Consider the following 19,637-nt stretch of genomic DNA (forward strand, 5'->3'; position numbering starts at 1 on the left):
TTATTCTTGAGTTCCACTGTCCCAATATTGTACACACATTTGACTAGATGCCTACAGAAGGGCACAAGGCTGTCAGCTCGATAAATGGGAATTCTTGGAAAACATAATCAGAGGGAAGAATCACCAAATCTCATAGAAAGAATGGATGAAAACTACTTTTACCGAAGTTAGGATGACAAAATTGTCACAGATACCAATGGTAGTAGAATAAGCTTGATGATCTGGTGTGATTAAACATCTCAGAGATCCAGAACTTTCTTCAAGGATGGAAGTTAGAGAACTGTAATCATTATTCAATCTCCTGAAATCATGTCCAAATCCAGGTAGATAAAGCCTTCCTTGCTGCTGGAGAAGTATTAAACTGACAAGATCAGTGGAAGGAATATAATTTACCAAATGTGAATTTCCAATGCAGATAAAGGTGTGGGAGAAGTGGCTAAAAAGGTGGAAAAACCCATTAGAGGTTGCTGCTGGATAGATACCAATGATAAAAGAAAACACAGTTTTCATCTGAAAACCACTTAATTTAAAGCACCTGACTCATGACAGACTATTGATTAGCTAAGCACCCTCAGCTAAAGCAGACTACTTTTTGTTGGGTTTATTCCAAAATGCTTGCCAAGTCCTGGTTATGCAAACCTTATCCCGTTTGGAAGGACATGAGTACATCACAGCTCTCTAAGATTTGCAACGTAAATTAGGCTATTAATCCATCAAATCCAGTTGCCTGTTGGTGAAGATAAGTAATTCTTGAGACTTAGAAAAAGTAGAAAAATAAAAGAAAACCAATCCACCAAGAACCCAACATAATCATGAGCACCTAACTAATTGTATAGTCCTCTACATATTTATTTGTTTAGATTTATAAATGATAGAAATTGACTCAGCATTGCAGAACTTTCATAATTTAAAAGCTCACACTGTCAAAGTACAAATTCTGAAATATTCCTAACCAAATACAAATACAAATAAAATGGTCCAAATGAAAAAAGAAACAAAATAATAAAAATGACAAAAATATATTTTGAATAAGCTAAGAGATATTCTCCAAAGGAATGGATGAAAAAAGTAGAAATTTGCTCTTGCTCTTGCACATTCTGATAAGAGATAATGTCACATTCTCAAAAAATATCACACATACATTTTCAAAAGAAGTGACACTGGTGTACATGCAGACCTTGCTGCATCACATCTTATTGGGCATATTTCAGGGCTCATATCACTTAAAAAAAAAGACAAATCTCCAAGAACACCCCCAGTCTTCATATTTTCTAACATGTTTAATATCTAGTATTAAATAATATGCCTAGAAACTATATCCTTCAGAACCCAAAAGCACATGTTTCTCCTTCAAAACCTCAGACAATTTTATGTAAGCTTTATGTAAATTTTAGATGTTTCACCAGTTTACTTTTCAATCTAGATTCCAAATCATATTGAAAGTAGTACATATATGTAGCACTGAACTTCATAAAAAATACTAAGAGAAATACAAAACAAGCGGCAAGTACAAAATGCATTTGTTTGCAACTACTTCACACATTCCTCCCAAATACGTGAATAAAATATTTTAATCACATTGTTAAATATGCAGCATGGTGTTGGAGTGTTTTTTTTTTAGCAGTCTAATTACACTCAAATGTGCCTTTGATATTCTGGACTGGAACAGTGAAATCAGAGCATGTGCTCTAAATACACAGTACTGAAAGTAACCCATATGAAAAATTATAAACAAAGCACTGTATCACACCTGTATAAGCAAAATACTGTGAAGAGAAAACAAAGAATGTGGTCCAAATCTTTTGCATTTTATGTGCTCCTAATAATGCATATTAGGAAGTATGTACTTCATTCTACAGATTTAATAGAAATGGAATACCATGATGTTACTGGCAAATTATGATTCTTTGCAGAGGCACAGACCATGGTACTACTTGTATTTGGAAAGATTTCTAGAATCATGTCCAAAGTTTCACATTTCTGTACCATAATGCTGTTTCTCAGCCATCAGTGTGCTGGTGTAAATCCAACTCAAGGATAAAAACACTCACAAAATCACAAAAATCATGCAATTCTAACACTTTAGATAAGTCTGTATTATAAGACATATATAATATACCTGAATAAGAAGTACAACATCGCCTTTAAAAAAACAATAACCTGGCAACCATATAGGGATCCTTCTTGAAACAATCTGCATCGATGCAAAGTTCACCTTGACCTTAATGGGAAATTTACTGTGAAAGATTAATGCAGCAAATTACAACTGCACAAACCTGGGATCAATTTTAAACCACAACTGGATTTTACCAGTTTGCTTTCTTAGAGCAACATTTTATTTTTTGCTATAGAAGGGAAACAGATATTTATTTTTTGCTATAGAAGGGAAACAATTTTATCGACTAAAAAATGTAGAAGACTAATAGTAAGATTTCACTGCTTAGTATACAGCTATTATTTTAATGAACTTAAATGAAAATTTGAGCCTACTAAAATGAAGATTGCTGTGGGGATCACACTTGAAAATTGCATTTCTCCCTGCAGTAACAGAAATGTGAGTCTTCCTTAGTTATTTGTCTCATCGTTTACCCACTTGCCTGTTGCCCAGCAACTACCATGAAGGAACTACAGTCCTTAGCCATTCTAATTTTAACCTTGAAAAAGCAAATTAAAATTACTATGTAAGTAGTCTCTTTCTGGTGAGATATTGCAATATTTCAGATTCTATATCTGCATAAAGGAAGCCAAGTGACTGGAGAATTCAGTACTTCCAGTCTGTCAAAGGTTCACTTTCTCTGTCCTTGTATCAACCCGTTTACTGACCAACTATTTAAATATTGTTAGGTACTTTGTAATATTTGAGCTGTAGCAATAGAAGCAAAAATCTGTCACTTACATTCTTGAATCATCCCACAGCACACAGTAGGGATTCAATGTGCCCTAAGAAGAAAACAAACAGACTTATTAGTTACCTGTATGCAAAAAATATTTGTCATAGTTGACCTAAAAATTTGTTTGGGTCTCCTCCTACAGGATCATTCTCATACTCTGATGAATTGATGCCACTGAAATGGCAAAAACTTAAGGTTAATTCTTACAGAATATTTTGAAGGCACTTGAACCTCAGAGCAGAGTATATGTGCATTCTCTGCTTAGATAAGGAAAGCATAAAGTTGTTTATTTGGTATATCCTAGTGGAAGTAAAATAGGAGATAACAGTTAATCTGTTAGGAGATTTGACTGAACATTTCTGGTATTTTTAGAGGAAGAAATTTAAACCCCTTAGGAACTAGGATGTCAAAATCAGTAATGGTTTTAAAAATTTTAAGCATATGTCGGGCAAGATGTCTTGAGGTTGTGATTCCAGATTCCCAGACTCCACATTCAGTGTCCAAAGGTTTTGTCAATTAGGTCCTCAATCAGCAGAGGTTTTCTCAAAATATAGGGATTTTTTGTTTGTGGTTGAGCTTTACAATACTGGCTCCCATCTCTTCAAAGTCTGTGGAAAATTTCTGATTTGATTTAGAACAGAATGGGAATCTAGTATTTTATTACAAATCACTGAACAATGGTGAACTCTTTGGGAAATTGAAAAATCTCTAGAATTATTCATGTTTATTTTGTTGCCTAGGAAGTGTAGACACAAAACTAGAATTCCCTCAGATTGACTTAGAAGTACTCAAAATGGCTGCACTATATTTCTATTCACCATAAGCATTAGATGTTCCCAGGAGTCACAACTACATAAAACATTATATAAAATATAGAATAAAAATATATTAAAAAAAAACCATAAGAGATTTGAAGAAACAGGTGGAGTTCACTATTTTTGGGTGTCAATGCTAGTGAACAGTGTAGATGCAGTAGATATAAAGGTACTTTCATATAAACAAAGCACACCTTAATATTTTATTCTCAAAAATGATTTATTTATAGAAAAACATGGCAACCTGTAAAGTAAAAATCTATTAAATATTTAAATTATTCCATCTACCTCTTTGTCAAAGATAAAAAAGGTCCTTCTGGAGGTGCTTGTGAGAGAGGCATTTAGGGAATTTTTGAACCTCTACTTCAGTATTTTGCTGACTGCACTGAATTTTATGAGTAGAATATAAATATTTAAAACCAACATATACTTATAGCACTTTATATTTACATAGCACTGTACAAACATAAATAAAGGATGCTCCATCCCCTGAAGTATTTATAATATAAAGAAGAGGAAGGGGAAGAGGGCCCAGGACAAAGCAGTGGATAATAGGGCAATTGAGATTTGGAGACCAGGTCCTGCATCACTTGCCAGGAGCTTTCAGGTACATTGATGGACTAAGAGGTAGAAGGGTAAGAATTAGGAACAAAAGAATATCAGAGCATAATTAAATTTTCTCTAAAATGTAATTTTATAAAGATTATTAATTTGTATCGTAAGTCTAGGTGAAGAAGTTTTACTTAAAATCTGATACAGCTATATGCATATTAAAACATACTTCTATAGCTGCATCATAGTAAGGCTCTGCATCTCAGATCTAAGACTTGCCTTTCCCAGCAATGGACACAATTCAGTTCATGCTTGCTACTCCCACAATGCAAATAAAATGAATACAAAAACACTTTCAGCAAAAAATGCCCATTATAAAGAAATCTGCAAAATAGAGGGGAATAAAAATCTTTGCAGAAAACTGAAACACGATAAAATTGCTGTCAGATCACACACCTCGCTCTCCTTGAAATGCATTCAAACAAAAAGAAAGAGTTTGTTTGGCCATTGCAGTCATTAATGAGAGATTAGGCAGAAGCATGGGAAGCAGGATAAATATTACTACTGTTCCACAAGAAAGTCTTGTGGGGGGTTTGTTCCACCAGAAGTGGCAGCCTGTAAGGGCACAGCACCCTTTTAGAACTTCTTCCTCTTTTGATACTTGATCAAATACCCTTCAAGCATTGCAGGGACCACAAAGAGTTTGTTTCTGTATTTGCTTCTTTGCCTTTAATCTGTTGCTTCCTTTTCCACAGCCTTTCTGGGGTAGCTCTTGGCAATGTAGCACTGCTGTTGCAGAGCTGCCCCCAACAGCCATGGCTGCCTGTGAGAGCAGTGCTCTTACCAGCTAATTCCTCAGCTGCAGCTAAGGAAGCAACTGCTGTGTTCATTAGTGTTTTCAACTGCTTTGGCATTGATTTGTACACTACATTACATTATTTGGATATCTCAAAAATGGGCATATGTGTGTGAGTGTGTATGTGTATGTATCTCTGTCTGCCATATAAAACTGAATTTTTGAGATGATTGGCAGCTTTGACAGCAATCCAGCCCCGTGCCAACTGTGTTTTGTAGCCAGGGTTTTCAGTCACATTGAAAGTTTCCTGTCCTATGCTACTGCTGGCCTGTTATTCCAGTGGCCCTGGAGTAAACTTCTGCGCTGTCAAAAGGTGAGAGTTCATATTCTCTCTAGAGCAAATAGGATTTTGTTTGAGTTATGCATTTTTAAAAAAGATTGCTTTGGTGTCCCTTTAATCAATCTAATAAATCTACTGGAAAAATGTGGCCACTATTCCTCTACATGTTCACAGTTTATAAGACCAAATTCCCCATTCTCTAAATCACAGATCACAGAATATTCTGAATTGAAAGGCATCCACAACGATCATCAAGCCCAACTCTTAAGTGAATGGCCATATGGGGATGGAACCCACAACCTTGGTGATATTTGTTATTAGCACAATGCTCTGACCAACTGAGCAACGATGCATTGCAACCCACATTCCACTCTGGTCAGCTTTCTTTTATATTTGTTTTTATTTACAAATCCAAATACCATGCAATATATTTCAAACAGCACATGCAGTTGTGGTTTGCACTTCCTCCAAAAGATAATCCTCCAGTTTTGTTAATAAACCAGATAAAAAATTAAGACATTATTATAAATTTTGAATAAATTGGTATTTTAAGCCTGATTTTAATTAGCCATATTAACTCTTTTTAAATGATCCATTTGCCCATCTTTTTTCATAATATCTTATCTACTTAATTTAGGCAATAGATAAGGAGGTGAAAGAACAAATGTGTGGATATACGCCTATGTACTAGTAGGCATGCTCTACAAAATGCTTAAAAATATCATCATTAAATCAATTTGCAAACAAACTGTTCTGAATAAATGAACAGCATTTGTAAGAACAAAGGTTTGGAAAGAACAAATATAATACTGAGACATTAAAAAAAATCAGACGAAAGAGAACATATTTTCTCTTTAATAATTAATCTATTTAACTGACATAATGTTTAATCTGTGAGCCATTAATATATAATGTTCCAATATTAAAGATATTTTAACAATGGTTTTATCTTGCTGTATGTACATGAAGCTCATTCTATGGAAATATATTATAATAGAATAAATCCTTACTTTCAGCTGAAAAAAATACAGCAAAGAATTGGATTATAAAGGAATACTCAAATTTACAAATTATTATTTCTGTGCATCTACAGCCTTATTTCTTTAGTTCTTTAGTTTTTATGGAAAAAAGTTCCATTATGAAGGCTAAGTCTTGAACACAAGTGACAAAATGTTTAAAGATATTAAAATTATATAACTGATTTTGTATTCACAGATTTTCTGAAGCAATATATTGTCATTGTATCTGCCAATCCAACTTGTATATTCAGATGGACTGAGATCCTACATAAATATAGCATGCATGAAAATTTGATCCAAGCACTTGATGCTTCTCTGGATCATAAGACAAAAACTGAACCAAAAAAGAGAAATTATCTGATATGTATTGGAAAGGTTATTATCATTTTGCTTTGTCAAGACACTAGCTCATACAATATTAATTAATATTCTGTTACTGAAAGATTGCCAAAGCAGTGACAATCAGTGTCTCTAATCTGATCTTTTGTAACAATTAAGTTTAATTTCCAAGTTTTTCAAGCTTGGCAAAAACTTGCTCTGTAAATTAATCAAAGGGATTGATAAAAAAGAGTTGACAAAGAAAGTGTTCTCTAAGAATTTTGTAGAATATCACCTTCTGGGGTGAGCAGTTCAACCTTTTATTAGTCTATTCTTGCCTGTGTTGCCCTTGTTTTATTAGCTAGTGTTTGCTCTAAATATTTTCAATGCTTACGAGTTTTATTTTTTTATTTACATTGCTTACGAGTATTATTTTCTTATATAATTTTAAAACTTCTTTTCTTGCATGTGACCAAATTAATGAGAAGGTTTTTCTTACCTGTTACCCCACATGCCACCTTACCTGTTACTTTTGCAGGTAGGGATTTCAGCTTCAAAATATAAATGTCATATTCCACAATTTGTGTAATAGCCCCTCAATCATTGTTAAAATAATTGATTATAAAATCTAGCATTGAAAATTACCATAAATTCTTCCTAATAATAGTCTTAGTAAAATCAAAACAAGTAGTCTGTTTCAAATGTGATTGATTTTTCTGCTGATGTATAGGATTAATTTGTGTTTACTTCAGCAAATATTTTGTAATATCTTTACTAAAATATCTGACAGAAACAAAAGTTATGTTAAAGTTATGTTTCTCCTAAAATAGACAATGCAATTTAGGTTTGAAGGAAAATAAAACAAAACAGAAAATGATATCTACATGTCCTAAACCATCTTATAAATAAATTGAAACAGAGAACCATAAAATCCCAAATCGACACAATTCTTCATCAATACACTTTTAGTGTTGTTGAAAGGTAATAAGTCATCTCAGCTTATGTTCTTCTGTTCCTTTTTCTCTGCCAAACTGTCATTAAGATGTTATTTGCATTGGTATTTTTCTGGGAACTGAATGGCAGGTCATAATGACCATCGATGCCAAATAGTTTTTTCCAACCTTGAATAAAATGTTAATGAAAGAGCTAGAGTTTAAAAAGTTTTCTTCATACTTTTGACTAGACTCACTACTTCAATTTTGCTACTGAATGAAATATTTGGAACTTCTCTAGGTGAATTGTACCTATATGACCACTTGAGTAACCGGTTTTAACTTAAAAAAAAACAGCTTTAAAGATTTTGCATACCAGTACTATTTTCAAAAGCTTGAGTAATTGTCTCTTCTGACTCTTTATGACTTTATTCAAAGCAAATGCTAGCTATTAACAACATAAACAGAGAGAGTTTATATATTGTGCCTTCACACAAATAAGCCCTATGCTTGCTATTTAACATTATTTTCCCAGTATTGTATATGACAAAAATTTTCCACAAAAGATGTATTTTATTCTCTCTGTGAGCACTGGGAGACTGCTAAAAACAGAAAGAAAAAAAATCTTTATATCTTCATGTATTTGGAAATAAAGTCCTTTTTGTTCACATTTATAACCTTTTTAATATGAGATTAAAGCCTGAAAAGTATAGAATTTAAATGACTGCACAATAAATCTCAGGCATTTATGAGGACTGTAAGATAAATTGGAACCCAAGCATAGTTTCAGTATGCTACAATGGGTTAAGTAAAAATTGGCTTCTGTAAAATAATGAAAGAAAGGAAGAAAGGGCCTGAAGAACTATTATACCTCTATGACCTATGCAGGGAGCAAAAGGTTAAGTAGCCAGTACAATAATACATCTTCAGTTGTAATCATGAATGCATTTAATGGAAACTAGAAATTGCTGTTTAACAAAAACCCTCAACATTCACAAAACAGCAATTAATTTTGTTTTGTTTATATGGATGCATGAAAGAAGTACACATTCCTTTCAAAGATGGTAACACTGTTCCTGGGCTTAAATTTTAGAAGTTAAACTGCTTTTTATTGCCTGATATTTAAAACATCACTTTTCTCTCATGTGATCTGGCAAATACTTTTGTAAAAGCATATCACCTATTCTTGTACTTACATTAGACAGGTGGGCCAGTTCTATCTCCAGGAAAGAATCTGTAGTTTTAGGCTCAGGTCGTATAGTAACAACAATGATTTTTGAATTAACAACTGTAAAATTCCTGTAAGAAAATGCAAAAATGGAAAATTTAAGTGTCCATAAGGTTAAATGAGACTCCTAACACTACATCTTAAGATTTCATCAGGTATTTTCTGTGACTTTAGTTGACAAATATTAAGGGAGAATATAATTTGTTGAAAGTGGTGAAACTTATTTCCAACTGTACTCCACACATTGAAGACTGAAAAGCACCAATGATGCAGAACTGCAATTCCTTAAATTACTATTTATCGATTAGAAGAATGCATTGGTAACACAAACATTCTATGCATGTTTGAGTGTATCTCATCTATACTAGATATGTTTTATAAAAGACAGTCATTTTTCTTCTCAGGTGCTGTGCTTGGGTTTTTTCTGACCATTAATGATAGGATTGTGAAGATGGATGAGTGCAATGGGAGACTGTACAGTTCTGTTGATTCTGTGCTCATGAAAAAAAATACCTGTTTCCAATTCTAAAAAAATTGTATTTGGTATCTGAGTGGGCAATTTCATCAGCTAAATACTGTTCAGAATTTAAACCACAATTGTGCCCTGACTGAAATCCTGCCAAAACAAATTTTTTTTTCTCATATGTGAGATTAGATTTGGTCTTATGTTACTGTAGCAGGTTATGCAGAATAATAGCTTTCTGTCAATTTTTCTAATGCATCATCAATTTATTTTTTTATGTAAAATGTGGAACACTATGTATCATAGCAACCTTTCAGGACAGACCTAGTAATGCCAAGGTTATGCTAATACAGCCATAAAGACATGTTGACACGTTCATGTCTGAGATCCTTGCTTCTTATGACCCCAGCTGGTCTAGAATGACCATCAGTTATCAGCCTGACTGTTTCTGGTCATCATTATGGTATTTACTTTGTGTGTAATGCTGCTTTCCACGCCTCACAGAAATGTCATCAAAGGATTGTATCAAAGGATGTTATCAAAAAAGAAACAAAACACTTTAGATCTAATTATAATAGACAGTATAAATATTCGTTTGCTTCTCTTGTTGTTCAATTGCTTATTTTCTCTAGGGAGTTTGTATTTAGGAGAGAATTCCATTTTGCTGGATCATTGAAACAGGAATTGCCATGGCTACCGTAATAGAAACTTAGCTCAGCAGGCATTTCATTCAGCACAAGCAATGCAATTGTACTTCTGGGGCAAGGTATGAGTTCTAGTCCAATTTTACTCAGCCAAATCACATAATGTAAATATAATGGAACTAACTTTCTATTTTACTTAATTCCTATTTCTGCACTTTGGTTAAACTTTAAATCTCACACACTATTGACAAAAATGTATCTATCAGGTTAAAATTTAAAGTTTAGCTAATTTTCAGAGCATTCTGTTGAGTTATAGTAGCTGAATATCTGTAATTTTTGAAATAGAACCAACCTTCCCCAAAGTAAATAAAACGCTAAATAAATAAAATACTTGATTTCTCTTAACACATCGTGACAAGAGAAAATGGCACTTACTATTTATTGAGAGATGACATCAATTTTGGAAATTCATGCAAACTATTCTAAATACTGCTACTTCAGTACTCTTTTACAGTCAGTCTTTGTGATTGAAAATGTTTTCCTTGGTCTATCTCCTTTCGGTACAGATCTAACAGTTCTGGGGTGAGGTCTGAAGGCACATCTAAGTACCTAGTTTGTCACTTCAGTACATTCATTTTACCTCAGTCTCATTAAAACTCTACCAATCCCCTTACATTCTCAAGAGCCCCTAGCAAACTGTTTCACAAGAAAATAAATATAACTGCCTATATCACTGTGAAATGAAAACTGCATCCCTCATCGCTGTCCTGTCTGGGCTGAACGCCTACTTGCATATTTCATATTTAACTGCTTGGACAGTCCCTGGAAGAATACAATCAGTCAAGTATATTCTAAAGTATATTCCAAACTCATATAGCATATTAAGATACCTCTAAATTAAAGCTCAAAGCTTTGTAGTCAAAAAATTTCAAAAATTTGAAAAAAATATCAAAACCACTGGTGCAGCCCCACTGCTATCTCTGTTGAAGATATTTTTTGTAAACAACAGCCTAGTTTTGAGAACACTTATCAAGGAATTTAAGTAATTGGCTTTTACAAAATGTCCCTGGACATTTTAGCTTCAGTCCCTCTAATGTTGTGAATGACATAGAATGGGGATGATCCATCTCACACTTGGGAAAGTGCATTATATTACCGATTTTTTTATAGTGGAGAGTGACTCCACCATTAAGCTCCTTCTCCTTCATCAAAAATAATCTAAAATGCAACTTTAATGAGAAATGTTTTACAGGATGGTGCTCAGCTGACAGTCCAGAAAGATGGTCATCAGGGTTAAGTTTTGAAATAAATTATTCAAAAACAATCTATTAAATTTCTTGGAAACTATGGCTGAATAAATCCTTGAGGATTCAAGATAGCAAAGTGATGGAGTAAAAGCTCAAGAAATGCTTTCAGAGCTGGTGTCCTAGAGCATTTTTCTGATGTGAGTTAATAATGATATTAATAAAAGAGTTGTTTGATTAAGCTGTTTTCCTATCAGGATATATACATTTTGAGCATATTCTTTTATATAAGAGAAATCATACTGATCCTATGGGGTATGAAATTCATGTCTTCTTCTCTTTTTAGAATGAATCTGTTACTTAAGAAAAATGAACTTATGAATAAGGCATGTTGTTATCCCAAGACAGCATGATCGAAGTTATAGATCAATGTGTAAAAGTTGAATGCATTACAGAAAAATTATGGATGCTAAATCTGTAATGTGATGCAATAAAAGCCTGTCTGAGGTACGTCCTTAGTCTAACAAAGCTGATCCAAAGAAATTTAAGGGCCTTTTTCGGTTGTACAGCCCCCAGAGTTCAGGGTTAGAAACAATGTTTCAAATGGGGGGAAAGAACATTTCAGTGAAAAAAAATGTAACAAGAAATTCATGGTGGCTGTTTTAGTGATGAAAAAAACCTCTTGATACAGCAAAATCATTGATTCTTTATTTGTTCTTATTTCTTACAGGAAAAGTTTAAAACTATTTTCTATTATGGCAACATGCAATGTATTTCTTCAGAGTGCTCAAGAGAGCAATTATAGATAATATCTTTTAGATGAGTATTGTACTGAGAATCAATTTTCTATGAACTTAACAATAACATAAATGTGCTCAGGGGTGCAAGAGCTATGGAAATAATACTCAGTCTAGAGTTCTGAAAATATTCAATATTTCAATATCTGGTATGAAAAAATCTGTAAGACATTACAAGAACAGTGCAATGCAGCAAAATATATTAGGAAATAGAATCAGATCAAGTTTATTTACTTGTGCATGGAAAAAAACCCCATTCTTCCATTTTTATAAGGAAGAACCTTTTCTTTTTGTTTCCCTAAACTCTCGTTTAAATACTCATAGCAAAATTCTCTGAATGTACATGTACCAGTAGGATTAAACACAAGTCCGAAAACCATATTAATACAGTAGCAAGTTCCCATCTCACACTGTGTTTAGTAATTTCCAGTAGACTGTATGCTAGTAAAACCAAGAAAAATCAAACACATATGGTAAAATGCAGCTAATTTTGGATTTTGTGAAATATATTGTATAGGCTGCTCTAGAAAATGAAATCCTCATTTTACTCACTGAACACCTGTGATGTAGCAGATTGGGATTCTGTGGTTAGGTACTTTGGAAGACTTTCCTAAAAATATACTGAGATTTTAAAAATTGTTTGTTTGTTTATTTTTCAAAAGCAGTTCCTTGTGATGATGCAGAAGTTTGCATACCTTCGAGTGACAAAACTAAGGAATGCACTGGAGTGCATGTTGTCTTTATTCTGCTGGAAACTACAACCAAATATTTTCTTTATTCCCACCCTAACTCCTGTAAAGCCAGGAACTGAAATCACGTGGGAACTGGTAAAGCTTTCTAGATAGCTAACTGCAGCTGGTAGAAATCACCTTTATTATTAGGTTATCAGGTGTAAATGATGTGGCCTTCAAACTCAATCATGAGATCATTTTACTTATTTTACCTTGGTTTAATTTTTTTCATCTTTGTTCTCACCCTTGCTATATATTTGACTGTCATTTTACTTAGAAATTCATCACATAAGACACTTATCCAGAATGTTTTTTTAATTCCTGTGTTGTGCACTTCGAGGCATCATATAAAAAATAGATGATGTTACATTCCTTCACATCTTACAGTGTTTGCTCCATAGAGAACAATAATGCAGTGAAGCATATCATTGTGTTCAGCACTAATATGGTTATTGCAATAATATTTATTACACTTAAGCAAGATTGGTAGAAAGAGTAGCTAATATAAACATGTGTAAGATATTTTTTCATTGCAAAATGTGAGCAAACTAGAATAAACCTTTTCCAAATGCAGTGGGATATATAGAAACCTTCATTCATCTACCCAAACAAGTGTAAAATAATAAAAACCAGACCATAATAAACATCACTTTAAAACCTACGTGTCAGTTCAAATTTTCATGGAGTGTAAGAGCTCAACAAATTCAGCACTAACCACAGCTGCAGCTTTTTTTCCAATTTCAAGTCACAGAATCACAGAATCACCTAATCACCAGCATCACCTAATCACTTGGTTGGAAAAGACACCAAAGATCATCAAATCCAACCTTTGATTGGTCACCACTTGGTCAACAAGACCATAGCACTAAGCGCCACATTCCGTCATTTCTTGAATACATCCAGGGCTAGGGACTCCAACACCCCCCTGGGAAGCCTATTCCAACGCTTAAGCAACCTTTCAGTGAAGAAATCTTCCTGATGTCCAACCTGAACTTCCCATGGCAGACTTTGAGGCCTTCTCCTCTTGTCCTGTTGCTAATTGCCTATGATAAGAGCTGAACCCCCACTTGGCTACAAACTCCATTCAGGAAGTTGTAGAGAATGAAAAGAGAACACCATAGCCTCCTTTTCTCCAGGCTAAACAAACCTGGCTCCCTCAGCCTCTCTTCACTGGAACTGTGCTTCAAACTCTTCACCAGCTCCATTGCCCTTCTCTGGGCTCGCACTTCAGTGTCCTTCTTGTAGTGAGGGGCTCAGAACTGAACACAGGATTTGAGATGGGGCCTCATCAGGGGGCAAGTCAGAGTACAAGTAGACAATCCCTGCCCTGGTCCTGCTGCTCAGACTATTGCTGATAGAGGCCAGGAGGTCACTGGACTTCTTGGCCACCTGGGCACAGTGATGGCTCATGTTCAGCCTGCTATTGACCAACACTTCAAGATCCTTTTCCACCAAGTAGGTTTCCCGCCACTCTGCCCCAGCCTGTAGTGCTGCATGGGGTTGTTCTGACCCAAGTGCAGGACCCAGCACTTGGCCTTGTTGAACCACATACATTTGGCCTCAGCCCATTGATCCAGCCTGTCCAGATACCTCTGCAGAGCTTTCCTGTTCTCCAGTAGATCATGATTCAACGTAGTATCATCTGTGAACTTACTGAGGGTGTACTTGATCCCCTCATCCTGATCAACGAAGGCATTAAACAGGGTTGACCACAATACTGAGCCCTGGGGAGCCCCACTAGAGACTGTTCATCAACCTGATGTAGCACCATTCCCCACCAGTCCAGGCCTGGTTATCCAAGCTAGTTTATTACCTAGTGAAAATATCTGTCCAAGCCATGGGCTGCCAGCTTCTCCAGGAGAATGCCGTGGGAGACAGTATCAAAGGTTTTGCTGACATTCTATCTGAATGAACATTAAAATATCTGCATGTGTTAAAATGCATTCAAGAGTACTGAGTATCTTCATTGACAAAAGGATTGAGGGCACCTTCAGCAAGTTTTCAGATGACACCACAGTGTGGCTGACATGCTGGAGGGAAGTGATGCCATCAAGAGGGACTTTCACAGGCTTGAGAGGCAGGTCCATGCAAAACTCAGAAAGTTCAACAAAGCTGATGGAAAGGTCCTGCATCTGAGCTGAAGCAATCCCTGGGATCAATACAGTCTAGAAGGTAGAGGGACTGAGAGCAGCCTGTCAAGACATACCGGAGGATATTGTAGATGAAATATTGAACATGAGCTGGCAATGTGGGCTGCATCAAAAGAAGCATGGCCAGCAGGGTGAGGGTGGTTATTGTGTGCCTCTACTCTGCTCTTGTGAGACACCACTTAGAGTGCTTAGTCCATCTGTGAAATTCCCAGCACAAGGAAGGCATGAAAGGGTTAGAGCAGGTCCAGGGGAGGGCCATGAAAATGATAACAGGGTTGGAATATCTCTCCTATGAGGAAATGTCCAGAGGGCTGAGGTTTTTCATCCTGGAGAAGAGAAGGTTCCATTGAATGCCTTATTGCCAGCTTTCAATTCTTAAAGGGGGCCTAAGATAAAGACCAAGACTTTTTACCAGTATCTGTAGGGATAAGGCAAGGCACAAAGGTTTTAAACAGAAGTGGGATAGATGTAGATTACACATAAGGAAGAAATTTATTTTATGAGGGTGTTGAGACACTCTAACAGGCTGCTCAGAGAAGTTGTGGATGTCCTGTCATCAAAAGTGTGCAGAGTCAGGCTGGATGTGGCTGTGAACAGCCTGGCCTAGTGGAAAGTGGCCCTGTCCATGGCAGGAAGTTAGAATTAGATGATCTTTGGAGGCCCCTTCCAACACAAACCTTTCAATACTATAATTCTATGAAAGTAGTTTGAAATTGTGACTTTTTTGAGGTACTATTTTAAGGCCATGAGATCATATTTTGAAAATGATTGCCATGGGCAAAGAAATCCAGCATGATACACTTCCTGATGAGGTTAAGAGATGTAAGCTTAAAAGTTTCAGTGTACCTTCATTATAAGAAATGTATTTCATTAAGGAAATGCAAAGTGCTATATTCCAAACAAAGAAGAGATGAGAAGTACCTGGGTATGTGTTATATTTTTATATCACAGATTAATAATTACTTTGATTCCTTGTTCACATACATAAGAGCAAGCAATAGTGCTAATTTCCTTTTCACAGGCATCAGAGAATTAGATTCAAATAATACTGAACAAATTCAGAGGCAAAGTAGGATACCTTTGTTTTTAAATTTCTAAAGACTTCATTTGTTAATAGATATCCATAGTGTTTACATTGCTCCACTTTATGTTCCTGTTCTGCCCTTGTTCCCACTACTTGGTATGGTATTGTTTCTAGGAAAAATCCAGTAAGGCATATCAACTTCATCTTCATAATGGATAAGAGCCCTGAAAGACTTTTCATATAAGCAAATATTCAGAATTTAAAGTTTACACCTTTTTTTTTTTCCTGGAAATTAATACTATTGACATGTGAAAGTTGAAAAGGCATGATCATAGACTGCAGTTTACAATGTAAAAATCTGAAAAGCTGTATTGATGCTTCCCTAGGACTGGCAGATTTTTCCTAAGGTCTACCAAAAGGAACTAAATCCAATAAGCCAGTTGTCATGGTTCTTTGAGTATGGGGTAAAAAAAATCTTTTACAAACATCTCTTCCTTCCTGGCTAATTTGAGAAACTGGTACAACAAATGGGAAGCGCTTAGTGATACTTCAGAAATGGATGAGCTGTCATTTATATCAGGCCTTAAGCACAGATGGCCCTTGCCAGCACTTTCAGGCTTCAAGGTGCTCTGTCAGGACATCACTGTTCAAATTGTGCTCCACCTCAGAGACATTTTTGTCCCTAAATTGCAGCTCCTCATTGCACAACACACTGAAACTTTGCTAGGAAGTAGTTTTTTAATTTTCTTAGGAATTAGCCTTTTTTGTTTTCAGATAGATTGTGGCAAAAACCTCTTGCTTTTCCTGATGTTTTGGCTAAGCAGAGTAGGAAAAAGTGTTCTGGCGGCTTCCTTATTACTATATTTTCTAATTATTGTGAATTCATTAGCACCTATTGGGACACAATCTGCATGTGCTTCTTGTACTGTAAAAGGGCATTAAAAGACCAGGATCATATAAAATAATATAGTATAAATGGACCAAAAATTATCATAACTGGTAGTTCGAAAAAAGGAGGTGAAATATTTATTTCCAAATTGTCTTTTGGCAAGTACAGAAAGGAAACAGTGAAACAAGAGGCCTTCTTGTATCTTTTTGCATGTGTATGGCCCACAAAACTGATCTACTCCAGTTGTTCAGCACATGCATGTCTTGTTTCTAAAACAGATCTTCTCTATAGCCCTGCTGTTGATTCTGAATACAATTTGCACTGAAAAAATATTTGGAAAACTAGTGCTAGAGACTTCTGTAGAAGTGGAGTAGACAACTTTAGTATATCAAGTTATAATGCCATTGCAAGAGCATTTGTACTAACTGGACAAACAGCAGATTATACCACAAGTGGCCTGAGCATTAATGTACATCACTGCATATATTTCTGATCAAACATTTCTGTAATTAATTTTAATATAGATTAAATAAAATAGAAATTAAGGCAATTTGATGAAAAGGCTACTTATATCATACAAGTAACTAAGCATGAACGAAAGATTAATATATGCATAAACATTATAAATATAATGAAAAAAATATCCAGCAGTACTAATATGCAAATAGCCTTGACTGTCTGCTTTTATTCTGACCTATAGTATATTTATTATCCTGAAATAGTTCAATTCATATTGTATTTATGGAATTTCTTACCTCAAAGTGGGCAAAATGAGTTCTAAATTTTTGTATAGCACGGCTCCAAGTACAAACACAGTTGATTCATCTAGTTCTGAAAAGAGTAAGGAAAAACATTTTAATACTCTTTCCCAAGCTTTCATCAGCATGAAAACCTCTGAATAACATTTATCTTTGCAATAAAAGTTTTATTTTAAATAAACCATCATAATTTTGAATTCTCTCCTAGAAGTCTGTCATAAAAATGTAGCACTGTCAGGAGCATATCAAAAGATTTAAACCATCAAAAATCACATTTTCAAAAAATCCATCATTGTATGCTGATATCCATTCTAGTTCATTTACATTTATAATTAAATATTCTCAAAGAATTTCTGTACATTCTCTAATGTCAGAGATCTGCACTGCTATGATATTTACAAATTGAACCTGAAGTTAGGCTAATTTGCCTGCTGAGCTTCCTTTGGTAAGAGTTATGTTGGAATGACTGTCTGCTGGAACACAGCAGCTTCAGGGGATTCAGCAGAGCTGCACTTCAGCTCACCTCATATCAAACAGATTAAATCTCGTGCACAATAACTAAGTAAAGCATTGTTTCTTTGGTGTAGAAAATAATGTCTAGGATTTATGCAGCACTTTTTGTTCAAGGTGCTGAAATTAAGCCCATTCATTTCTCTCTAGGATAAACTTATGAGTACTGTATTTCCTTTGAAGAGGAATTAAAGAACTATTCCCATATTATACAGTGATCCCATGAGACAGAGTAACAGTTGCCTTGCTAAAGCTAATAGAAAATTCACATGCTGATATGCTTTTTTACCTGTTGACATAGGAGTGAAGATATTTTTTGGAATGACAACCCTGTCTTCTGAGTTTCGCGCCCAATCAACCATTCCTTTTCTTCCTTTCATGGGGAAATTGATGTCAGTTAAAACAGATGCAGCAGGAAGCTTCTGAATGCTAGCCACTAGTAAGAGAAATCACAAAATCATACAAATTTAAAATTGTGTTTTCTATGTTAAAGCATCATAGAGTGACAACAGTACAGCAATAACAAAACTTTTAATGACACATTTCAAGTAAAGCAGGAATTCATAGGACATTAACTGGCTCAGAAAGCATAATCTTCTGTTTATTATGCAGTTCTACTATGGATTAATTGTGTGGTATTGATTGTAGCATTTGTCAGTCAGATTCTGATTAAATTTCTTAACAGGGATCATTGAATGTACCAGCTTATACCCTGAAATTCACACATAAAGACACTGTTGTGTCTTCAGAGCAAATTCTAAAATGATCAAATGTGACAATAAAAGTAAGAGGATGCTTAAAATTGCTTTGGGAAACATAACTTCTAAATACAGGCTAATGAAGCAAAATAAGAACTTTTATCCTCTATACAGGCGCAATTTCAAGATAGATACATTAAGGAGATTAACATATTAAAAGACCTTCTTGTTTTCATACAAAGTAAAGTAGAGCAGTCTAGCACCTAATTTTTTTTTCTTGAAAGAATAATCTCCATTCTGAACCCTTATTATATTTTTTCCACCTAAAAAACCCCAGTACCCAAACAACATCAGTGTAATGTCTATAACAGATATATCAAGACAGAAGAAATAAGTGTCAAATCTAATAATAGTCAGTTTGGAATTTGGTTTACTCATTCTGGTTTTTTCCCTGTTTTCTAACTCGACTATCATCTGGAAATCAGTTTCAGCTTTGCTGTGAAATCTAAGTACAACTCCATGGCAACACAGTCAGTGTCTAGTAAGACACAAACTACTTTAAAGGAATTGACAGGGCTGCAAGTGTTTACATACAGTCAGAGAGATGACAAACACCACATTTGGAGTCTAGATCCATTCTTAATGTAAGCCACATTGATAGACATTTCCTGTGCAATGCCTTTCCTAATCAATTTATGGAGAGGCTAATGTAGGTGGGAGAGTTTGAATATCAGGACTATACTTTGATCTGCATAATGATTTCACTGCAAGAACTCTGCAAGGGGGTAAAACATAAATACAGTAGGGAACAGCTGTAAAAACAAGCAGAACAGCAAAA

General features: G+C 34.9%; 1 protein-coding gene across 7 annotated transcripts in view; it reads right to left on the reverse strand.

Moving 5' to 3' along the window:
- Nucleotides 1-19,637, reverse strand: part of ADGRB3 (adhesion G protein-coupled receptor B3) — a 443,727-nt gene that overhangs the window by 173,184 nt on the left and 250,906 nt on the right. For all 7 annotated transcript variants that reach the window (XM_030946507.1, XM_030946501.1, XM_030946504.1 and 4 more), the window contains 4 exons: nucleotides 18,391-18,537; nucleotides 17,589-17,664; nucleotides 8,860-8,962; nucleotides 2,897-2,940 (listed from right to left, as the gene is read on the reverse strand). In XM_030946507.1, the coding sequence (XP_030802367.1) occupies nucleotides 2,897-2,940; nucleotides 8,860-8,962; nucleotides 17,589-17,664; nucleotides 18,391-18,537 (370 nt within the window). The remainder of the gene's footprint in view (nucleotides 1-2,896; nucleotides 2,941-8,859; nucleotides 8,963-17,588; nucleotides 17,665-18,390; nucleotides 18,538-19,637) is intronic.

This window comes from Camarhynchus parvulus, chromosome 3 (genome assembly GCF_901933205.1).
Source record: "Camarhynchus parvulus chromosome 3, STF_HiC, whole genome shotgun sequence".
NCBI classification, from domain to species: domain Eukaryota; kingdom Metazoa; phylum Chordata; class Aves; order Passeriformes; family Thraupidae; genus Camarhynchus; species Camarhynchus parvulus.